At 38.4% G+C, this 25884-nt stretch overlaps 1 protein-coding gene across 2 annotated transcripts in view; it reads right to left on the bottom strand.

Moving 5' to 3' along the window:
* Positions 1-25884, bottom strand: part of LOC127662593 (rho guanine nucleotide exchange factor 10-like) — an 84795-nt gene that overhangs the window by 43616 nt on the left and 15295 nt on the right. Inside the window, exons 3-18 of one of the 2 annotated variants that reach the window (XM_052153852.1) lie at positions 19990-20334; positions 18646-18951; positions 17642-17678; positions 15741-15829; positions 15291-15347; positions 14471-14658; positions 13782-13898; positions 12063-12174; positions 11846-11955; positions 11057-11134; positions 10654-10833; positions 10077-10193; positions 8416-8508; positions 6208-6378; positions 4753-4898; positions 4249-4442 (exon numbers count right to left, since the gene is read on the bottom strand). In XM_052153852.1, the coding sequence (XP_052009812.1) occupies positions 4249-4442; positions 4753-4898; positions 6208-6378; positions 8416-8508; positions 10077-10193; positions 10654-10833; positions 11057-11134; positions 11846-11955; positions 12063-12174; positions 13782-13898; positions 14471-14658; positions 15291-15347; positions 15741-15829; positions 17642-17678; positions 18646-18951; positions 19990-20334 (2340 nt within the window). The remainder of the gene's footprint in view (positions 1-4248; positions 4443-4752; positions 4899-6207; positions 6379-8415; positions 8509-10076; positions 10194-10653; positions 10834-11056; positions 11135-11845; positions 11956-12062; positions 12175-13781; positions 13899-14470; positions 14659-15290; positions 15348-15740; positions 15830-17641; positions 17679-18645; positions 18952-19989; positions 20335-25884) is intronic. The other variant, XM_052153853.1, reaches the window with a different exon arrangement.

Here is a 25884-nt window from a genome sequence, read left to right as displayed (position 1 = left end):
GATTGTATTGATTGTTGGTAACAATTCTTCATTCAATCTTCATCACTCTTGAAGTATTGTATTCACTACAGGTTATATACCACAGTGTTTTTTTTAGTTTGGGCCCATTAAAAATCTTCTTCACCGGCTAAGGCTGACCCAGCAGATACTGAATCCCTGCATTATGCCTATGTGATATTAATTCACTGATTCCTTGAACACTGGTTCAGATGAGATTCAGGAAGAGTGTTTCACAAATATTGTCCCATACAATAGACTGCTTTGTGCTGCTCCACTCTTCCATATATAAATACACACAGATATACATATATATTAAAGATCATTATGCATAATGAGGTTGGAGAACACATGGCAAGTGATCTGAGACCATTCCTCCACACAGAATCTCTCCAGATCCTTCAAATTCAGCGGTCTATGCTGGTGGACTCTCTTCTTCAGTTCACCACACAGGTATTCTATGGGGTTCAGGAGACTGGGATGGCCATGGCAGAACTTGATTTTGTGGTCAGTGAACATTTTTTGTGTTGATTTTGATGTGTGTTTGGATCATTGTCCTGCTGGAATATCAAACCACAGCCAATTTTAAGCTTTCTGGCTGAGGCAATCATGTTTTTATATTTATCTGTTGATATTTGATAGAGTCCATGATGCCATAAAAACAGCCCCACAACATTAAAGATCCATCACCACATTTAACCATGGGCATGAGGTACTTTTACAAATGGTCCCATTTGAAGTTCCAGTAGTGTCTGGCAAACTGAAGACACTTGTGTTTGTTGTTGGATGAGAGCAGAGCCTTTTTTTCCTCTTGAAACCCCCCAAAACAACTGATTGTGATGTAGGTTGATGTCTGATTACAGTTTTGGAGACTTTCTGACCCCGAGACCAAACTAATTCCTGCACTTCTCCAGCTGTGATCTTTGGAGAATTTTTGGCCACTCGAACCCACACGTGCATGGAGACAATATAGACACACGTCCTTTTTCAAGCCGATTCATAATATCTCCAGTTGATTGGCACTTCTTAATTATTACCATGATGGTGGAAATGGGTATTTTCAATGCTTTAGCTATTTTCTTATAGCCACTTCTCATTTTGTGAAGCTCAACAACCTTTTGCTGCACATCATAGATTTATTCTTTGGTCTTACCCATTGTGAGGGATGACTAAGAGAATTTGGCCTGTGTGTTACCTCATATTTATACCCATGTGAAACAGAAGGTCATGGCTGAACAATTTCATGTTCCTTGTCAACCAGGTGTAAAAAAAAAAAAAAAAAAAAAGGAAATATACTTTTTACTCATAAGAATTTTTAGGGATGCCAATAATTGTGGCAAACCTGTTTTGGAGATCAAAGATCAAAAGGATAAACAAAGCCTTATTTGCTCATATTTAACAAGGGTACCAAAAGTTTTGGCCACAACTGTAAATTAGAAGTCTAATAAATTATCCCATGAGTCTCACAGTTGTTATTAATGCATACAATAAGGTTTGGTGAGAAACAAACAGAAATTGAATATATTATTTAGTGAAAATATTGACCTACCCCTGCTCTCCTATGCACATTAATGAGACTGCATGAGAGCAGCAGTTTAATAGAGCATTCAAACAAAATTTTGTTTATCTAAAAACTGTTCCACCACAGCGATTGAAACATCAGAACACAACACAGCTTCACACAAACCAGAGAACAGAACTTGCTAAATATGTCTGATGAGATATATGCATTTCTATGCCCAGACACATTTATTTGAAACAGAATTCTCAATCAAACTGAGTGAGAGAGATAAACAAACAAGGCTGAAGGTAGCTACAGTCACACCGGGTCCTAACCAGAAGGCAAACGACATGATAGACATATTTAGTAAGTTCTGTTCTCTGGTTTGTGTGCAGCTTACCTGTGTTCTGTTGTTTCTATCATTGTTGTTGACCTGTTTTTAGAAAAAACATGATGATGTCGCTTGAACGCCCCATTTTGTGGAGGCTGCTTGAACTTGCTCTCATGTGGTCTCATGAATGTGCAGAGACGATCAACGGTTGGTCAAAAGACTTCTGAATTCTACTTTTGTGTGCTTTTAAAGCTTGAAGAGGTGGTCACCATAAACTGCTAGTGTATAACATCACTGAGCACAATTGTTTCACTATTTTGAGTTAAGAAAAAGAAAGCAAGCCAAATGGGGTTTTAACAGTACACAGGTGAGCAACCAATGAATGAATATTCTTTTTTGGGTGATCTATACCTTTAACATTCCAGAGAGTCTGAACAGTGACATCTCCTTCCCTCCCTGTAACTTTATTCTATTTGGTTTTGGGTAATTAAAACAAGAGAGAAAAAACAAGAGAAAGAGGCTTGGATTCGTGCTCTAGTCTGAATAAGAGCAGTTCCTGCACAAAGACCTTGTTTTCAGTAACCATAGTGATGACACCAGTCTTCTTCAACCTTGCTGAGAGGGGATTTTTCCCCCCTCCTCCTACAGTTTTTACACTACAGTAGCCTTCAAACATTACAGCAAAACAACACAGAGTCCAGTGTGTTTCAGCTGCTGTGTCTTTTGTCTAAAACTAAAAAACTAAAACATCCGGATTGTCTTGCAAGACTTACAGTGTTGAACTGTGTGGTTCAAGTGTGGGTTTTTCATGTCTTGTAATATTACCACTGGAATCTCTTCTTTTGTCATCTCAGCTGCACTGAATAGCGCAAATGCAATTTAACAGAAAAAAAAGGATTTCCCCTTTTGTTGAAGCTTCATGAGTCAGTGTGACCCATTTTATTTTCCAAACCACACAAATAGAACAGACAAAAAAAGGCGTCCTAAGAACCAGGTGATTTTGAAAAGTAATTTTACCTAATTTTATCATTTATTGATGCATGTCTTCGTTTCAAAATGTTTTCCCAAACCAGAGACTTCTGGAGTAAATGCAGAATCTAGATATTGTACGATTAGGCCAATATGGCCAAACTACAAAAGCATCTCTGACTTGCAAAGCCTAGCATTATGCATATAACACATTCAATATGATGCAGTAGAACAGCAAGAATTACAAATGCACAAACAGCAGGAGGTGAGACAGCAGCATTTTTTAAAAACAGGAAAAAAGCATAAAAATCAATCCACTAAACCAGATGACTTTTAGTCTGGTAGAACAAATGCTCAATGGAACGTCAAAGCACCCTGTTTTGCTTGGGAAAATGAGAGGAAAAAAAACGCAATAAAAATGATAAATTCTCACCCATTCAGCAGAACAAATAAACTGAATAAATATGAAAGGTTAATCTCACATCAGCCTGGACCTTTAAACTGACTCCTTTAGAGTTCTCGGTCTTTCCTTTTTTCTTCTTCTTTTTCTCGGTCTCTAATAGCTTCTCCTGACATATTTCAATTAATTATTCATTTTTAGGATCTCATATTAAAAGCCACATTTCAATCTAAATTCTGTCAGAAGTGTCAAAATGTGTGAGACCATGACATATTTATCTGGATGTGTCAGAATTTACAATGTAATCTAACCAGTTTTTCTGAATATCTGCTTTAAATGCCACATCTGTGCTCTTGTACATTTAAAAATAAGTGTATTGTGCATTGAGGGTTGGGCATGATACATCTCTCCACACACTTCCTTCTACTGCTACAATCACTCAGGTATTTTAGGCTGTTTGATTATTTTTTCATTGAGCACACATTTCTATCCAAAGCACTCTACAGTACCTATACAAGCTACGGTTAAATGCCTTATGCAGGGAAAACATAGTGGTTGGGATATATGTAGCTATTGGACAGGAGATATCACTGCTTGAAAATGCAATCTTTGGATTATCAGTCCAGAACCTGAACCACCACTAGCCCCTTGACCACCAGGAGGAGCAGAAAATGTCTCTTTCCCACATCAGATCGGACTAAACGCATCCAAATTGTGGGATAACTACATTTGTGATGTAAATCAACTTCAAGCTTAGTTTGGGTGACACATTTAATAGTTTGGGGGCAAATATTTAACAGAAGAGATCTAAATCTGACAAAACCTCAATTTTCTTTGGACATTTAGGGTTTCATGATTAAATTAATGGTTTGATTTTCATTCTAAAAATGCAAAATATTTTCTTATAGGGGTAAGGTTAGGACTAGTCTATAGTAAATATAATTAGCTTTACATTAAATCGATAAAAGTCTATAGCATATCCTCATTTGAATAGCTGAGTAAACGTGTGTATGTGAGCATGCATGTTTCTGAGAGTGTAACATAACATACTAGGTTTAGCGTTGATGACAACTTTCTCTCCTGAGTGTGAGGGGGGAAATCTGGCTGAGTCTCCCATCTCCTCACTGGAACCAAACTCCACAACCTCCATCAGACTCAATGGCACACTCCACTTGAGCAGAAACCTCTGTCCTGAGGGAGCACCTTCACTTCCAGCTCCCAAATTAACACCATCCTGAGAAGGGCTGGAGAAAGACAAACACTGAGGTAGAGGAGGGGTTTTTCTGTGGAGAAAGTAACCTAGCAGCTGCTGGAAAAGACAAGTTCACCCAAAAACGAAAACTCTGCCATCATACTGTATGGTCGCCCTCATGTTGTTCCAACCATGTATGCAGCTATATTTCCATGGAACACAGAAGTAAGAATTTCTACTTGTTGGCTCTTGCGAACAAGGACAGAGACTTTGTGATGCCGGGCAATGCAGTTTGTACAGTAACTGACTGATATTTATTCTAGACGATGGATTGCGTTTATGATGTGTGTAATGTTTCATACTGTCGGTTGGGGGTGGCACACATGAGCACGTCATTCAGAAGAAAGACTCTCCGTTCCTTAGTCTTAACGATCTCCCCACGATCGTTATAAACAGTTTCCAACATGTCATCAGAACGAATCAGATAACGGCTGCCGCTGCTCAGGAGCTGTGTGAAAGAGAGAAGCAGAAAAAGCAATAAAACGGATTGAACTGGGGATTAAATATTTAAGGGTGCTACTTTGTCATAGCCATTCATCAGCACAGTTGACATTGAACACTCATATATGCCGAGCCCAATCCTGTGCGAGCTCTGAGTTTATGCTAGAGTGATACAAAGCTTTAAAACATTCTACGTGCACTACAGAAACAAACCCTACTTAAATGAGTATATTCAGAGAAAAACTATTGAGTATGCATAAACTTACAGCTTAAACCCTTAGAGCAAAGCAGTCACAAAGTGCAAAGTTAAACAAAACAGATATTAGATATTAGAACAGGGCTGGATAGGTTAATCGGGAAGGCCAGGTGGACTGCTCAAAGATTAGGATGGCAGGTCCACATTTTGGTTAATAAACTTTGATTTATGTTGCATAAGAGCCAACCATCTGTATTACTGGTCCTCCCAATTAGCCACTCCAGCCCAGATCCAATATAAGTGATCAGAATTGTGTTACGTATTATAGTGGACGCAGTATCAACCATATTTTATAGTTTCAAACCCATCAAACCCACATTACATGTAAAAATGTAAAGACAAACACTCAAACTTCAGTAAGTTTGTTGAGCATTTCATTGCTGCACATATTTTCACTGGATCTCAATTAAAAAGGTCTAAAATACAAAGCTCTGAAAATTTGAATTGCAAGCCTTTACATCTATAAATATGTATTCACAGTTCTACTGTTATTATTTGCCTAGGTAGACTTTAAAATACATCAGACATTAAAATGTACTTATTTTTACAACACATGCAATTCAATCTTATGTCAGAATGCTAAATCAAGTGATTTATACTTACATTTTAAACGTCATATGTGATATATAGACATGGAGAGCTTATACTTTTCTAGCGATTGCATATCTTTGCCATATTCTCATTTTATTGTTATCATGTTCACTTGGGCTGACCTGGACATGAAATTCCCAGGCTGAATATGAATCCCACTCCGGCCCTTCCCAGCTGGCATGGACTTTTAAAGCTGGTTCTGTTTACAATATTGGCTCAGTATTGAGTCCATATCAGTGACAGCAGGGCTTCACTAAAATCAGCCACACTCTGGGTTTAACTGTGCTGCTTAAAACACCCACAGCCAAATGACACAATTTGACTATGCGCACACACACACACACACACACACACACACACACACACACTTTTACACAATGGCTCTGAGCTGAACTACTGTAATATTTTTCTATCAAAGCAGAATTCCCACTTCATATCCCATCTTTTAGAGTAGAAGGGGCTATAGTACCTTATTGAGGTAATGTTCATTCATAGCCTTAGCAATGTGTCTAATCTCACAGCGCTGGTCAGCCTCTCTCTTCCTCTCATTTAGTTTTTCAGCAAGCGTTTCTAGTTCAGTGAGAGCCATCTGAAGAGGGAGACGGTCGGGATGACCTACTGGTGTGTTTTTCAACATGTCCTGCAGAGACAGAGGGAAGCAATGAGACTTTCAGCATGATTTTCAGTACATTTACAATTTATGGCATTAATTAGTCATTAGAATTGTTCAACTGTTAAAAATAAAATGTAAGACTGAAAGCTTCACTAAAACTGTTTTGCCTCTTAGTTCATGACAAAAAAGCGACAACATATGAAATTGTTGTAGCAGTGATGTAGCTCAGAAAGAGACAGGCGCCCTCTCCTGGTCATCATCACATCTGTAGTGGCTTTATTTTCTTACTCATAATACATTACTCATACACAATAAAGTACAGTAGGTGTGTGGCCAAATGCATCCACAAGGATGGTAAAGCCTGAACCCTTCATTAGCTGAACCAGCCAATGGTCCGCACAATGAAAACATCTTAAAAATATTATAAAAGTAAAAGGAAAAAAAACTAAAGTAGAATTCCATGAAATCTCAACTATGATAGAAAAACAAACAGGTTTATTTGTGGATATACAGTGGATATAAAAAAAAAAAGTCTACACACCCCTGTTCAATTATTAAACTGCAGGTTTTTGAGATGTAAAAAAAAACAAAACCAAGATCAATCATGTAAGATCTTTTTACAACTTTAATGTGATAAATGCAATCAACCAAGATCAAGTGAACAACAATTGCAAACTTTTTAGGAGAAAAGAAGAAAAATAAACAACTTACAACATCCTGGCAGCAGAAGTGTGCATATCCTTTTATAATGAGGCTTGTGACTCTGTTTGGATTGACCAATCACATTCAAACTCTAAATTGAAAGGAATTATAATCCTCTGTTCATCAATTATGTGATGCTAATTAACCCTGAATAAAAATCAAATGTTTCTGTAGGATTTTCTTAGCATCTTCTTACAGCTTAAGCCAATTGTCCACAAAGAATGTGGAGAATCTCATTATGAAGAGATAACAATCAGGAGTGGGCTACAAAAGAATTTTAGATGTGCCATTGAACATCGTAAATCCATCACCATCAACTGGAGAAAATGGGACACCACAATGGCATTCCAAAGCCCATCCACAATTGATGGAAAAAAAATTCTGGCAAGGACTGGTCTCTTGCTGCATGTGAAAAACATATCCAGTATTCTTCATATTTCTGGGCTTTGGGCTAGGTTGGCAAAACTGAATCCATTACTCACAGTTTTACCAAAACATATATCCTGTCACCCAGAACCATGTGGCAAAATGATTTATGGTCTGATGAAACCAATATAGAACTTTTTGGTCATCATTTTAAAAGGTATGTTTGGTGCAAAAACGAGACTGCTCATCACCCAAACATCACCATACCCACTGTGAAGCATGGTGGTGGAAGCATCATGCCATGGGGCTGCTTCTCTTCAGCTGCGACTGGGGCACTAGTCACAATAGAATTAATCATGGGTAGTGCCAAATACCAGACAATTTTGCCACAAAACCTGCAGGGCTCCATTAGAGAGTTAAAGAGAAATTTAATCAATCAGCAAAATAATGACCCTAAACACAAATCCAAGAAACAAAGGAATGCTTCAGAAGAAGATCAACATATTGGAATGGCCCAAACAGAACCCAGACCTAAATCCAATTGAATTGAAAATGTGTGGAATGACTTGAAGAGGGCTATGCACATGAGATCCCCTCCCAATTTGATCGATCTGGAGCTTTGTGCAAGAAGAGTGGGGAAAACAATTGACAAATCAAGATGTGCTAAATTGAAAGACTCTTATTCAAAATGACTGGCTGCTGTATTAAAAGCAAAAGGTGCTTCAACAAAGTATTAGTTGAGGGGTATGCACACCTATGCAATCAGGTTATTGTCTTTTATTTTTTCCTCCTAAAAGGTTTCTGTTTGTTGTTCACTTGAAATTAGTTGATTGCAATTTTCACATTAAAATGTGGAAAAAGATTTGACTGATTTATTTTGGATACATTTTATGCATCTCAAAACCCTGCAATTTTAAAAGGGGTGTGTAGACTTTTTATACCCACTGTACAAGTGTGCAGGGGTGTGCATAAGAAATGTTTGTGAGAAAGACGCACTTGAAGCAGCAATATGAACTGCAGGAATCTTTGGATAGGCTTCATCATCAGTCCATAGAGGGTCAAACGGTCTTTACTGGTCTCCTGGCGATGCTGTGGACAACACAAACAACATCACATTAAAATGTAACCTCTGACCTCTGTGATTCTGAACACATCCTGAAGTCAGAACTAAAGGAAAAAAACAAGCATTCATCTTGAAAAAGCATTAAAACTTAAAACAAATAGTTCACCCAAAAAGACATTTCACTCATCATTCACCCACCCACATGCCATCTCATATGTGTATGATTTTCTTTCTTCTGCTTAATATAAAGACTTTCAGAAGAATATCCCATTCAACATGGACCACTGAAGTTTAAAAAAAAAAAAAAAGCACATAAAGGCAGCATAGAAGTAATCAAGAAGACTCCAGTGGTTAAATCAATGTCTTTAGAAGCAATATTTTAAAAATATTTTATTTTTTGTTGTTTTTATTTTTGCTGTTGAAGGCATTTTATCATTATCACTTCTCTACACTGAATGTTTACACACAATGCTCATACTTCTGTAAACATAGGGGAGACCAGGGCTAGTTGTCAAACTTCTACACCAGAGAATATTTCTAAGGGTAGATTTTTTTATTAATTCAAATTAAAGTCAAAATTTGCATTACCACATACATTGAAGGCTTGGCTAAAAAAAAGCTATAGAACATATTCACCGCTATTTTACAGCAAAAAAGATACAGATTATTGAACATTCGTAGACCTTTTGTGACAACTTGACTCCAAACCCTATTTAAATCTATGCCTGTATTAAACAGCCTATTGTAGGTTTTTCAGCAAAAAACCCTAAAACAATTACAAGGCACAATAATTCATGAAACATAAATGGAAAATGTGAAATACAAACATATCAAAACACTGTTTTGGCCAAAAAATATATGTAAAGGGATTTAAGGGAAAGGGCAATATAAATAATATTTTAATGAAGAAGCAAACCAAAAGACACAAACACACACACAGGTGTCATACAGCTGCCCGTATACGTTCTCTCTCAGTCGCACCACCGCCCGCAGATGGCCTTTATCCCGCTCAGAGGCTTGATTAGCCTGATAAAGGGCCGGGTGTGTAAAATCACAACCCGGCCCGCCCTCCGCCCTGTCACAATATATACATTTTTAAATTGTATACATTTAAAACACATGTGACAACCAGCCCTTATAGAAATGTGACAACATGCCCCAACCTGTCTTTCATCAAAAATAACATTTCATAGGAACACCTTTAAAAATTTTGGTAGAACATTTTCCTGCATAATATTTGACCCTTGACTTAAAACATGCCAGTGCAGTTTGATTAAGTTCTCTTGTTCATCAAATGACCAAAATATGATGACAGAGAAAATGCACTTTGGAGGATAGAGTTCACAAATTAAAAGTTATTTAAAAGAGTTTTGAAATAGGCATTTAAAAAAACAGACATTTGTTTAATTGGACTTTTGACTTCAAATCTTACATTTACTGAGAATGTGTGGATTATAGCCCCTGTGTAAACTTCTTGTGACAACTGACCCCGGTCTCTCCGAAACATTTTGTAAATTATATAACAGAACAGAGCAGAACTGATTCACATGTAATTACTGCACCACAGGAATATTCTAGACTTGGGATATCTAACCTTAAGGAAGTCGAGGAAACATGGCTTAGCAGCACACGCCTTCCGCACCACTCCCATTGCCAAACTAAAGTTATTCACATATTCACTGTATGCATCCAACACCATGGACTTGGAAAACTGCAGCAAGAGAGTGACAGAGGTGAGGGCACAGTCATGAGATGACAAAGACAAGTTTTTTAGTGAACTACAGTGGTTTTACTGGTAAAACTATACACACACTTCACAAATAGCTGCCTATGGGTGGAGAGGTTTTGTGCATGTAGAAACTTAGATGAAGGGTGTGTGATCACCACTTGGAAGATTTGAAGTTCATAGCCTAAAACAAGGCACGATAAGCAGAACGATATTTTTTTATCATATCTTTAAATTCTCTGACCCTTATATGCAGCCAAAGAGCTGAATATAATTCAGGAACACAATTCACTTAGATTAAAAATGTATGGTTTAAATGACTGATAACAGAACTGTATGATGCTTAAGATAATCTGTGCGGTCCAGATTTCCACATTACGTCTACATTTCAGTACCCATTCAAATAATATAACATTTCAAATTGTTATATAATCAAATATCTCACAGATGCTACAAACACGTCTCCGATCATCTCCAGCTGGTCCCAGTCAGAAACACGGCTGGCCAGCGCCATCTGGAACAGAGCGTGGCACTGCAGGATCTCTCGAATCCGATAAAACACCACCTTACGTTTGCGGTCGCTCAGTAGCTGCGGCTCAATCTCTGATAGTGGTTTCTCATATTGCTGTAATGTGCAGAGCATGTATGAAGAACTTACAATAAATGTATTTACAATAAATATGCAGGGAACCACAACATTCCAAAACAAATCAAATCTATTGTTTTTTCTCATTGGAGATATACTGCAAGTAAAATAGAAATGGTTTTCAATTGAAATGCATTATAATAAGAAACATTCCACTGAATGTTAAAACGGCACAGGTAAAAGGAGACAAAACAGCACAAACCTCTAAAATTCTCTTCAGAGCTTCTAAATAGTTGTTCTCACTCTCTAGAATCTTCTCAAGAATACATCTCCTCATCACCTGTTTACAAACACACAAAAAAGCCCATATTCTAGGTTCGTAAAACTTGTGAAGTGAACAAACATTTACTGTGACTGTTGTCGTTTCTAGTAAGAGTGAGAGGCATTGTGTGTGTTTGTGTCCATACTTGAATATAGTTTGGGGACAAAACTTTTAGGCTTAAGTCTACTCTATATATTAAATTTAGGTGCAGACACGTGGAACAATCGGTGTCCCATTCCGTTTTTCAGAATATGCGGTTAGATGTACAGGTTTTGAAATTGACAATAAAAGCCTGGCTGCAAGTTCTGTTAGAGTTAACTGGTTTACATGACCTGAGCAATGTATGAGATGGGTCTGTAGACTGATGGGCTGAGAAAAAGAACGACTTGTAAAAAGTTGCTCTCTGTCAGAAATTATATATGCAGTCTAGATATTTTGAGAGGGCGTTGCTACCTAAAGACATAGTTTGTTTGTGAGTTGTTGTTTCTTTAAAAGGAACTGGAACAAAATGGGTGAATTCTCTTGTTGTATAATTCTGTGATTTTAATTGTGAATTTAAATGTTTACGTACAGTAGCGATACTCTGGGGACAAATTTGTGTCATGAAGAGAGCTTAATATGACAAATTAGGGGAACATCATTGTTTTAAAGAAATCAAATTATGAAACGATTTATGATTAATTATTTATATGTGTGTGTGTGTGTGTGTGTGTGTGCACGAGACATTACCTGGTGCTGAGAGAGTCCATTAGGTGCAGGACCCAGCACTGGGTCAACATTAAAACACTCCACCTCAATAAAAAGATCTGACTCTTCATCAAAGCAGCTGGGTTTCTTCTCTGAAGGAAAAAAGTATTACATAATATAGTGGCATTTTAAACAAGAAAACTATACTTTGTAAACCCATTTATTGCTGGAGGTATTACATGGAAGCCTGGTTATTTACCATGACGGAGAGATTTTGTGCGGATGAAAGATCGTCCCTTTCTCACCACCGCTTTGGTTTTCTGCAGACCATCTTTAGTTCCATCTTTGGCTGCTTTTACAAGCCGCTGCATCTGTAGCACATTCATCATGTTTCAGTTGTGAGCTCTGTAATATAATCACTAATTTCATTTTGAGAGGCATTAGTCCTGGATTTATAACAAGATGAACCCCACACTGTGGAAAGGAACTATTAAAGTAGGATATAAGATCTCAACAAATCATGCATCCAAGCTAAATGTTAAGTGGTGAATGAACAAACACACAATGGAAAGATGTTACACTGACACCACATCACATGACTGATGGGTAAGATGGGGAAGGTGAATGTGGAGAGTGATGAACAAATAAGGAATACAGCGACTGCAACTGCAGTTCAACAGTCTGTCAATTTGTTTTCAACAGTCTGTCAAATTTGTCAAAAATCATGCCCATTTTCTTGGCAGTATGATTTCTATTTCAATGGCATCACTCAAGGTAGCCCTGACCGTGAAATTTCACTGGTTCAAAATTCTAATACTCATAACTGTACATGAAACATTAAATATGTTTTGATTGGATGTGATTGTGTGGTGCAGTTTTGATGTTCAGTCTGGGCAGACATTTTGCTTGTCTCTGAAAACCTGTTGCATTGCTTCAGGTTAGGACACAGTATAAGGGCCTCACTGGTCATGAGGACGCAAGTTAGAGTCCAGACAAAATCATGTCCTGATCCCATTTTTCAAATATTAAATCTTACAGGTAGACCAATACATCAGTTTTGCCGATTGATCTGTGCCGTTTTTTTTAATTCTCAGATTCTTTAGTTAAAATGCCTTTGTTCTGCAGCCTCTACAGGTGAAATAAAAACACGCACTAACAAATCTTTCACAATTATCCAAAATCGATCAATATTTTTACCTTCACTTCAATAAGTATTTTTTATAAATATAAAATAATAAATTGTTGTAAGCCAGGGCATACGGAAACTATATGGAAACGTCCCCCATCAGCACATTTTCTCTCCTACTTTATATCACATGAATAATAATAAACCTTTTTCCTCATTAAACCTCATATGGTGAATCAAACCCATTTAAGCAAAGTTTCTGTAATTTCAAAATAAGAGTCCTCTGAGCTTCAGGCTAGTTTTTAGTTAAAAAGACCCCAGTTACGAAGAAAATCTTTTTTTTTCTGATTATTACTGGGATTTTGGTTGAACAAAAATGATCTGAAATTGTATTCTGAGCCTTTTTATAACACTCTTGCTACTTTTAAACTTTTTATTAATCAGTCATCGGCCTTTTCCACCAACTTCTTTATTGCTATTGGCAAAATCTTAAGTGGGAATAGAAAAGGTTTGTGTTGCATGTGGTTGTGCCCTGCTGTGGCAGTCACTGAGGGGAAGAGTCATACATCAACAACATTTTCACTAGAAAAAAACCAGAGTGACAAAGCCACACATGGAGGGAGGATAAATGAGAGGGAAGGAGTATGTACTACATTTACTCTACATAAATGATGACAGCTACAAACCCACAACACACAAACAGAAGCTTAGTATGGACGGAGGTGAAGGGATTTGGGTTTTAACAGAGGAAGAAGTCCCACCACAAGCACTAGCAGCACAGATAGGAAAGAAGAACTCCAGTAAGACGGACAGCTGTCAGTCAGGGCTAACCCACATAGTCTTTTCTTTTACCTTCTGTTCATGCTTGTGCTTGAGCTGCTGCAGCTCTACTGTTCCCATTGTGTTTGCCATGATATCTCGCATCTTTCTCTCATAGTGCTCTTTCAAACGCACCAGATCTTCAGACAGCTGAACAGAGGCAGAGAACGAATTACTGCACACAGCCTCAACAATGAAGTTTTGCCCTCACATGAAAACACTTTAAGAAACTCACACAAATCCCTCTGTATGATCAGTAAGGAAAATATTACAATGTGAAGGCTTCAGAATTATACCCCTACATTTGTTCTGCTTGTTCAAACAAACCAATCCCTTGACCAGAATTTGACATAAATATACAGTACACCCAGAAATATTCCATCAAATAAACACTCACTCTGCTCAACTACTGATTCAGCACCAAAACACAAGCAAACCCAAAACTACTACCAGCATATTAAAGCCTTTCCTACTGTTTCTAAATATTAGTGCTGGGCTAAAATAAAAAGTGAAAAACCAACGATTCAGATAGCAGACCGGTTTGCAACTGGTTACACTCATGCACAAAGTGCAGGCCAGAAATTGTCATTCAAACATGTTGCAAATGTTCTTTGCTTCACAAGAAGGAACTGTTTTATTAAACAGAGTATACAAAGAAAAAGAGAAGAGAGAGAGAGAGAAATAGAAAAATGAAGGAAAGGTATAGTAGCATAAATACACACATGTGTTTTCTTGCTGGGTGCACGGCCCCTGACAAATGCATCAGGGAGGCTGTTCTCTCCATGTCCGTTCTCTGTGTCACTTGCTTCTTCATAGCTCTCAAACTCACTGGAACTCCAGCCATTATCCAGTGAACTGCTGCCACCTTCCTCCCCGAACTCAACATTATCATAGATCATCTCATCTGGGTCTGACACACACATTTTTCACATTATACAAAAGCAGCTCCCAATTCAATTCCTCAACCTTGGCACTAGCCGTGGCAGCTGAGCTGCCAGTCATATGACACTTGATTGGGCAAACTTTACTTTCAGTTTTAATTTCTCTCAAATGTGTTTGACTATGCTCTGTGCACACTGTGTGATGACCGTTATATGAAATGTTAAAAACCCCATGAAATCAAAATGGAATTTTTGTGTATTTTATTCCATGTCTTTTAGCAAATAATTGTCCATGTATCTTAGCTTTAAATTCAAGAAGAAAATGTTTTACCTTTTGCAGATATACTATACATTTAAGACATATCCTCTCTCTCTTCAGGAATAATTTTAAATATTGACGACTGTACAGATTTTTGTCAAATGGTCTCTAGAATGAGAATGTCCCTTCCCCTAATAAAACCTGCAACCTTAAGCAAATCATGTTTCAAGGCTGTGACATAAAATAAAGGCATTGAATATAATACAATCCTTTCAATAATTTCCACCCAAATTTCCTACTTCAAGAGGAAATAAGTCAACACAGGAGAAAAAAAAACAGTGCTTGCCATGTGTTTCAAATAAATCAGACAGTAAGAGAAGATAAAGAAAAAAGAACACAAACCTGTGGTGGATCCAGAGTTCTCTCTTGGTACATCATCATAAATAACTTCATCTGGACCTTGAACAAACAGACAAATGCAAACACATGGCTTGAAATCTCAATGTCTAACCAAATCAAAGCAGTGCTCAGTGAGAGTCATAGAGTGAGAGCAGATCTTCAGTGAAAAGGAAGGAAATGTCTGGGATTCTCTTCAGAAACAGAAAGCACAGCTGAACAAGACTTGCAAGTCTTTATTCATAGAATTACATGTAAATACAAAAATAAAGGACTGAACAAAATGTAGATAAACCGATGCAAACCATTATAACCAAATATGTAGTGCAGCCGCTGGCATTTAAGTGCTGCTTTATGGCAGGGACTACATCTTAATTCCTACAACTGATGGCAAAAGGGGATTTTTGTTCCACTGAGCTTATTTTTCATCAGGCCAACAAAATCTTAAGCACTTACTCTCCATCCAGGCTGTGTTAGCCGGGTCTGACACCCACTTAGTCAGGGCATCTTCCTCTCTGATGACTGGAAACTCTTCACTAAAAACACTGGACAAACAACTAACAATTAGCATACAAAAAAAAAATTCCATGCATTTTCAATATCAATCTTAGATTACATCTCAGTATTTAAATATTATAACTATTACCATCAATTCAGGCTACTGTGATATTGTAGGCAATAAACATATCCCAATAAATTTGCATAAAAATATATATATATATAAAAAAAGTAAATCAGATATAAATTTGAGGCAATTAAAAAACACACTTAAATTTCATATGGAAGGATGTACAGTGCATCCGGAAAGTATTCACAACGCTTCACTTTTTCCAAATTTTTTTATGTTACAGCCTTATTCTAAAATGGATTAAATTTATTACTTTCCTCAAATTCTACAAACAAACAGAAATCTTTGCAAATTTATAAAAACTAAAATAAAATCACATGTACATATGTATGCACAGCCTTTGCTCAATACTTTGTTGAAGCACCTTTGTCACCAATTATAGCCTCAAGTCTTTTTGTGTATGATGCTGCAAGCTTGGCACACCTATTTTTGGGCAGTTTCTCCCATTCTTCTTTGCAGGACCTCTGAAGCTCAATCAGGTTGGATGGGGAGCATCGGTGCACAGCCATTTTCAGATCTCTCCAGAGATGTTCAATCGGGTTCAAGTCTGGGCTCTGACTGGGCCACTCAAGGACATTCACAGAGTTGTCCCATAGCCACTCCTTTGTCCTGTTGGAAGATGAACCTTTACCCCACTCTGAGGTCCAGAGCACTCTCATCAAGGATGTCTAGGTACATTGCTGCATTCATCTTTCCCTCGATCCTGACTAGTCTCCCAGTTCCGGCCACTGAAAAACATCCCCACAGCATGATGCTGCCACCACCATAGGGATGGTATTGGCCAGGTGATGAGCAGTGCCGGGTTTCCTCCAGACATGACGCTTGCCATTCAGGCCAAAGAGTTCAATCTTTGGTTCATCAGACCAGAGACTTTTGTTTCTCATGGTCTGAGAGTCCTTCAGGTGCCTTTTGGCAAACTCCAGGCCTTTTACTGAGGAGTGGCTTCCATCTGGTCACTATACCATACAGGCCTGATTGGTGGAGTGCTGCAGAGATGGTTGTTCTTCTGGAAGGTTCTCCTCACTCCACAGAGAAACACTGGAGCTCTGTCAGAGTGACCATCGGGTTCTTGGTCACCTCCCTGACTAAGGCCCTTCTCCCCCGATCGCTCAGTTTGACCGGGCGGCCAGCTCTAGAAAGAGTCCTGGTGGTTCCAAACTTCTTCCATTTACAGATGACGGAGGTCACTGTGCTCATTGGGACCTTCAATGCTGCAGACATTTTTCTGTACCCTTCCCCAGATCTGTGCATCGATACAATCCTGTCTCGGAGGTCTACAGACAATTCCTTGGACAAACCATGGCTTGTGCTCTGACATGCACTATTAACTGTGGGACCTTATATAGACAGGTGTGTGCCTTTCCAAATCATGTCCAACCAACTGAATTTACCACAGGTGGACTCCAATCAAGTTGTAGAAACATCTCAAGGATGATCAGTGGAAACAGGATGCACCTGAGCTCAATTTTGAGTGTCATTGCAAAGGCTGTGAATACTTATGTGTTTTTTTCGGTTTTTATTTTTAATAAATTTACAAAGATTTTAAACAAACTTCTTTCACGTTGTCATTATGGGGTATTGTTTGTAGAATTTTGAGGAAAATACTGAATTTAATCAATTTTGGAATAAGACTGTAACATACAAAATGTGGAAAAAGTGAAGCGCTGTGAATACTTTCCAGATGCACTGTATGCATCAAGCAGAGAAAGTACAACAGTAAAACACTGACTTGTCTACTGGCATATGTCCAGCACCCACTATGGTCACTGCAGGACACAACAAAACAGTTGACATTAAGACAGAGAAACTAACAGATAAACACATTCAGATATATAGCAAAAATATTTTTATACCATTATTTTTTATATTTTTATAAAAAACCATGAAGCTGAGTTTAGACTGTGCTGAAGCCAAATCCTTAAAATGTTGCATTCTTAAAACCACCAAAATGGTAATGGTAATTCAATCGGATAGCAAACCGATCAGTAAATACGCATGAAGTGTAAATACTCCCTAAAATGTGACATGTATCTGGATGTTGTTCATATACGCATTGTAAAGACAAGTGTAAGCTAAGTTGTGATCAGTTTGTTGTGATCTGCTTGTTTTGGTCCTGACTTAGTCGCAATCTAATCATCATTCATATTTACAGGTCGAGTAAGATGCCTTAAAACTTAGAGGGGGGTTTGTCTGACACATCACAACTCTATCTATAATTAGATACAGGAATTTAAATGGGTTTAAAAATGATTAGAATTGATTAGAATGACAGATGTTGCATTTTAAAAATTCAAATGTTCAAAAAGTTCCCAATGATCACAAACAGACCTGAGATTCTCGAAACTTTAATGTGGAAAAAGTAAAGCAACTACAACTATTTTGGAATGTTAGTAGCCCCTAAAAATTGTTTAGAAATATACACATATAGAAAATGTACATATAAAATGAGTGAGTTTACACAATATTAATTTAACGCCCAAGCAACAATTAAACTTTGGAGAAAACAGGAAACCTCATCACAGTCAAAGCCACAGCTAAATTTAACCCCCACTTCCTCATGGCAAAACTTCAGAAAAGAGGACACAGAGCATGAGAGAAAAGAGGTGAGAGAAAGGGGGAGGGAGTGCAAAAAAGAGACAAAGAGAAAGAGAGCAAGGAAAATAGAGAATATGTATATTGATATCGAATCTCTATTCCAACAAGTTTTTTTCCCCTTTTAAGCCATTTTTTTACCATCTTCATCCATTGAGAAGTGTCGGATAATAACTGGGGTGGTGTAGGCTGGTGGAATCACTGGCACATTTGAGGGTGTTGCATAGCCACAGGAAACTGGCACTGAATACCCAGAAGGTAACCCGGGGCTACTAGGTACATCCTGATTGTTCCCTTCACTCTCATTGGCTGGGGGAGAGGAGGGAAGGGCACTCTGCTCAGACAGCAAATGTTGTTGGATAGGGGCGATGTCAATCACAGAGTAAGGGCTGACTTTGGGCTTGGAGGTGGAAGCAGGGGTGGGATCCACACTGACAACTTTGTTTCCTATTGAACAGAAAGTACAGTACAGTGACTTCTCAGGAAAGCTTGAGGAAAGTCCTGTAGGAAAATGGGAAATTGCATCTTTATCCTCAGGAAGTAAAATTGTGCAGAGATTTAATTTAATTTAATTGATCAATTGTCACACATTATACATACATTTTTTGCATATACATGGTGAAATTATTTATTTTTCACATATCCCAGCTAAGCTAAGCTAAGCTAAGCTAAGCTGGGGTCAGAGTGCAGGGTCAGCCATGATACGGCGCCCCTGGAGCAGATAGGTTCAAGGGCCTTGCTCAAGGGCCCAACAGTGGTGTCTTGGTGGTGTTGGGGCTTGAACCCCTGACCTTCTGATCAGTAACCCAGAGCCTTAACCGCTGAGCCACCACTATCCTAGATTCCATGAGGCATTCCTGCAAGATAAGTCACTTTTAATCTTACATTAACAGACAAAAGACACTGAGAGAAAAAGAAAGAGACAGAAAAATGTCACCAAAGAAAAGGTAAGAATTAGAAAATAAGCAGTAAATGCAGAGCACTGCCACCAAAATGGCTGTAGATTTGATTTTCAGTTATAATAATACTCTACCTTGATGGGCCCTGTACATCAGCAAAATATAAAAATGCAAATATGGACAACTGTACTTCTTAAAGCTGATGTGTTTAATTTTTTTAAATACTCATATTCCAGCTTCCCCTATAGGAAGTATGCTTTTCATATGTAAAATTTCCAAGATTTTTAAACAGTGTTGTGCTATCAAAATATTTAGGTTCAACACTGCAACACTAGCTCAACCAATAGCGTGAGTTTTGCCTGAACAAGTTTTGGAGTGTCTTTTGGGAAACTTACTTAGTCATTATTTTTGCTTTTTATTAGGTGCTGTTAATATTACATCGTTTTTTTGTCACTTACTGGAGTAATAAATAAATACATGCATTATTCAGGAAAACAAACATGGATATAATTTATCACAGATAAAGCACAGACTTTAATTTATTAAGTCCTCATCATTCAATTTAGTATCAACTGAGTTTACTCACCTTCCTGCTCATTGTGAACAGCTCCTGTAGCGCCCTCTAGTGGTGGAAAGGAGTCACTGTTCTGGCCATCTGTTGGAGGAGGGGGCAGATCACCCTGTAGAAAGGCAGTGTGAGCCAAAGAGGTATTATTAGAGGGGCAGTCCTGAGGAAGAGGGGGCAGATCAGCCTCAGTGGTGGGTAAGTTCTCCGGGTTTTGACTTGTCCCATTTATAGGTGTGTCCCTGGCTGCTGAAGAGCAGGGTGGAGGCATGGAGATTCCCTCAGGTTCAGGAGGTGGCCGATCTGCCTCTGGGGCTTCATCACCACTGTCATTAAACCTCTCACCTTCGTCTTTGTCATCCAACACTACAGAGAGAGAGAGAGAGAGAGAGAGAGAGAGAGAGAGAGAGAGAGAGGTTGTAGTGTCTGGCGTTTGCAGTTGACTGACAACTGCAGACAAAATATTAATCAATGCACAGCTCTATGTGGTCAGAATATCACAAACTGAGCCTGCCAACCTTATACCTCTGAGATCCATTTATATCCACTCATTTATTATTTTATATATATATATATATATATATATATATATATATATATATATATATATATATATATATATATATATACACACACACACACACACACACACACACACAGGTCCTTCTCAAAAAATTAGCATATTGTGATAAAGTTCATTATTTTCCATAATGTAATGATAAAAATTAAACTTTCATATATTTTAGATTCATTGCACACCAACTAAAATATTTCAGGTCTTTTATTGTTTTAATACTGATGATTTTGGCATACAGCTCATGAAAACCCAAAATTCCTATCTCAAAAAATTCGCATATTTCATCCGACCAATAAAAGAAGTGTTTTTAATACAAAAAAGTCAACCTTCAAATAATTATGTTCAGTTATGCACTCAATACTTGGTCGGGAATCCTTTTGCAGAAATGACTGCTTCAATGCGGCGTGGCATGGAGGCAATCAGCCTGTGGCACTGCTGAGGTGTTATGGAGGCCCAGGATGCTTCGATAGCGGCCTTAAGCTCATCCAGAGTGTTGGGTCTTGCGTCTCTCAACTTTCTCTTCACAATATCCCACAAATTCTCTATGGGGTTCAGGTCAGGAGAGTTGGCAGGCCAATTGAGCACAGTAATACCATGGTCAGTAAACCATTTACCAGTGGTTTTGGCACTGTGAGCAGGTGCCAGGTCGTGCTGAAAAATGAAATCTTCATCTCCATAAAGCTTTTCAGCAGATGGAAGCATGAAGTGCTCCAAAATCTCCTGATAGCTGGCTGCATTGACCCTGCCCTTGATAAAACACAGTGGACCAACACCAGCAGCTGACATGGCACCCCAGACCATCATTCCTTCTCCCCAGTCTTCCTCCAGACTCTGGCACCTTGATTTCCGAATGACATGCAAAATTTGCTTTCATCTGAAAAAAGTACATTGGACCACTGAGCAACAGTCCAGTGCTGCTTCTCTGTAGCCCAGGTCAGGCGCTTCTGCCGCGGTTTCTGGTTCAAAAGTGGCTTGACCTGGGGAATGCGGCACCTGTAGCCCATTTCCTGCACACGCCTGTGCACGGTGGCTCTGGATGTTTCTACTCCAGACTCAGTCCACTGCTTCCGCAGGTCCCCCAAGGTCTGGAATCGGTCCTTCTCCACAATCTTCCTCAGGGTCCGGTCACCTCTTCTCGTTGTGCAGCGTTTTTTGCCACACTTTTTCCTTCCCACAGACTTCCCACTGAGGTGCCTTGATACAGCACTCTGGGAACAGCCTATTTGTTCAGCAGTTTCTTTCTGTGTCTTACCCTCTTGCTTGAGGGTGTCAATGATGGCCTTCTGGACAGCAGTCAGTTCGGCAGTCTTACCCATGATTGCGGTTTTGAGTAATGAAACAGGCTGGGAGTTTTTAAAAGCCTCAGGAATCTTTTGCAGGTGTTTAGAGTTAATTAGTTGATTCAGATGATTAGGTTAATAGCTCGTTTAGAGACCCTTTTCATGATATGCTAATGTTTTGAGATAGGAATTTTGGGTTTTCATGAGCTGTATGCCAAAATCATCAGTATTAAAACAATAAAAGACCTGAAATATTTCAGTTGGTGTGCAATGAATCTAAAATATATGAAAGTTTAATTTTTATCATTACATTATGGAAAATAATGAACTTTATCACAATATGCTAATTTTTTGAGAAGGACCTGTGTGTGTATGTGTATATATGCATGCCATTTCTGCAAAAAGTTCATTAAATATATATAATATTTGCCAGATGTTGCAAAACGTCCATATTTGACCCTGTCATTAAGTATTTTGCCTTTGAGGCTTGTGCCCACCCATGTTTCACACAGACACATGTTCAGATTTCATGTGAACTCTTAATTCTAGGGTATGTACATGAACCCTCTGCTCTAACTGACTCTTCCAGTCACAGGCAACACATGGCACAAAGTTAAAAGGGAACAGAGAAATCAAAACACCCATACTGGGATACAAAAGCTAAGAGAGGAAACACGCTTATGCTGAAAGGAAACAGGGTCAAAACAGCACACTGCTTATTTTCCACAAGGTTGCAGTGTTACAGAGGAAACAGGTCTACTGAGACCAGAGAACCAAAGACTGAATTGCATTGGTCAAATATCTTCTTTCATGTTGCAGTTTGGTTTGTAAATTCTAGGCGTCTATGGAACAAGAGACTGCTATCAAAATACATTTAAAAGAATTCACCCACCCAAAAGTTATGTTTTTTTAAACCACACAACTTCTGGAGACTTGGAATATAGCGTACAAGTCATATGGACCACTTTCATGACACTTTTGAATGAATGATTAATGAATGAACATTACATTTATATAGCGCTTTTCTGACACTACACTCAAAGCGCTTTACACAGTGAACAAGGGACTCTCTTAAACCACCGCCATGGATGAGGTGACGGCAGCCATAGTGCACCGGTACACTCACCACACAACAGCTATTGGTGGAGTGGACAGAGTAGTTATAGAGCCAATTAATGGATGTGAATTCTTAGGAGGCCATGATTGAGAAGGGGAAATCCAATGGGGAAATTTGTCCAGGATTACACCCCTACTCTTTACGAGAAGTGCCCTGGGACTTTTAAAGACCACAGAGAGTCAGGACCTTAGTTAAACATCTCATCAGAAGGACTGTGCCTTTTTCCAGTATAGTGTCCCCATCACTATATTGGGGCATTAGGACCCACACAGACCACAGGGTGAGCCTCCCTAATACCGCTTCCAGCAGCAAAATTAGTTTTCACCATGAAGTCTCCCATCCAGGTACTGACCAGGCTCAACCCTGCTAGGCTGCAATGGGTATCCGGTCTTGGCCTACAGGGTGATATGGCTGCTGGCATCCACTGTTTCTCTCAGATCCACTGTTTCTCTTCATTTTAGTGGAGTATTGTATGTGGTTATAATAATAGTGGGTGGGGTTTGAGTGATATCGACCTGTGAATGATGACTAGATTGCTTTAGATTATCCTATCACAATACAAGTCGGGATCAAAACAAGCAGATTAGAACAAACTGATCACAACTTAGCTTACACTTGTCTTTACAATGCGTATGTGGACAACATCCAGATACATGTCACATTTTAGGGAGTATATATACACTTGCGTATTTACAGATCAGTTTGCTATCCGATTGAATAGGCACAATTACACTTGGCCACATACTGTAGATGTGTCTCCGCCAAACACGTACAAATCCGATCTATAATTTCTGCAAAAATCTATATGCAAATGAATAGAAATTCACTTCCGTTATTATGCTAATGGTGGGCAGCGAATTTAAAACGATTTAAAAAGTGACTTTGTGTCCAAGCACATCAGCAGCGCTCATTGTAAGTGTTTAGTTTCACTTTTGTCAGTGATCTACATCAATGAAGTGAATTAAGTAAATGAAGAATAAAGTTCCATCTCTCCTACAATGTGCATTCATTTCTTAATTTGATATTATTTATCACACGATGCGAGCCCTATGCAATTACTCTGTAACAGCTGTTGTAGTTAACATTTTCCCTATGCTGATGTAGCGCCGTTTGGGTGGAGTAACGTTTACATAAGTTGCTTGAACAGCCAGATGCATTTTACAGTTGACCGTGTTTCAAATGGAATGCATCTCAAACCACTACATAGCTATCTGATCAATAAAAAGGCATTAATTAACCAAGTGTAAATACCCCCTTAAAATGGCAAGTGTAAACAGGGCAACATTTGAAGCTTGAAACCTCCAGTCCACATTCTTTGTAATTGCTGTTCCACGTTGAGTTCCACAGAGGAAAGAAATTCATACAGGATTGGAATACATGACATTATGATGAGTAAATTACATTTATTTTTGTGAACTATTCCTTTAAAGAAACTTTGGGCAGAATATGTCTCTCTCAATATGTCTCTGCTGATCCTACATCAGCAGAAAAAATGAAATATTGAATGGAAGCTTAAGAGTGTGGATTACAGATCCAGTAAGGAAGAGACAGAAAAAAGGGAGCCATTGACAGATTATGTCTATTGTAAAGCAAACACTTGGCAGTTCATGGATTCTCTAGACCTTGTGACTCACTCTTTAAAAATGCATGCAATGTGAGTCCATTCAGCTCTAGAGCCCACTGTTCAATCCCAGCCTTCCTCACAGAGCCAGAGCACACACAGAAGCCATTATACTTCATACAGTAATTAACCATGTTACAGAGTTTTATTGACAGTTTATTTACAAAACAAGACTGCTGTAACTGGACAGTAACAACTCCAAACCACAGAAATTCATTACAGAGTGTCTTAAATAAATTGCTTTTCTTCTAACAGGGGGATACTGAGAAGAGTGGTAAAACTAAAAGACTCTGGAACTCTGCCCAGGAAACCATGTTTCCGCTGATGGAAATTGTTATCACTTCAAGTCGATAAACCAACCATACAGTCCTGGTACGAGTTTGCTCATTGAAATAGCAGAGATTTCAACATAGTGAAAACATGCGTCCTCCCACATGAGACTGCAGATTCCAAAACATCCCTGACAGACCAATTTCCTTCTGCCTTCTATAAGTGTAGAATTTCTACATTTTTAAGGCATTTAAACCAGGTGCACAGAGTATGACTTATGCCACGATTTTGCTTTCTAAGACTTCAGAGATTGTGACAGGATTCTTTCATCATAGGAGAATAAAACACTCCAGTCTCGAATCGCTTGGTGTGACATGCTTACCAATGCCTATTAAATGCTTTTGTGATGGGGATTTCTGATAGTGTCAGAAATGTTACGTTATAGTCTTGCAGTGACTTTTACGATGCTTATACTTGCAGTAATATGCAACACAAATATTTCATTATTTAGAGTTTCCTTAAATGTATGATCAAACAATCAATGTTATCTTGAGCAGTTCATCACCTCTTTAGCTCAGCAAAGACTCCAGATACTCTGATTTTATTTTCAATGCTATCCATCATGACGAAAGTCTAACTAAAGGCCCCAGCACACATGAATGTAAATGTTCTACTTCATTCTTCATTCAGAGATAAAAAGAAGTTTGAAACGGCTGAGCAAAGGCATATTGTTTGCGAACATTCAGACACCGGTCACACCGCTATGGGAGGCTTTTGAGGTACACTTAAATAGGAGGATGCTCAAGAATAAATGTAAAACAACAACTAATGACATAAAATGTGTTATCAATGACATTATACCTCAATCTAAGAGCAGAATTCACACAAGATTTGTAATAGAAGCTGTTTTAACTACTTGATGATGATTTAAAGTAACAGACTTGCAGTAGATAATGTGTCATTTGTAATCTTTACATTGTGCATTCATGGAGCTAACACACTATAAACAGCCATAATATGCACTGGTTACACGCTGGTTATTGTAATTTAT

Source organism: Xyrauchen texanus, chromosome 22, assembly GCF_025860055.1.
Source record: "Xyrauchen texanus isolate HMW12.3.18 chromosome 22, RBS_HiC_50CHRs, whole genome shotgun sequence".
Classification (NCBI taxonomy): Eukaryota; Metazoa; Chordata; class Actinopteri; order Cypriniformes; family Catostomidae; genus Xyrauchen; species Xyrauchen texanus.
This window is presented reverse-complemented; position numbering and strand designations above follow the sequence as displayed.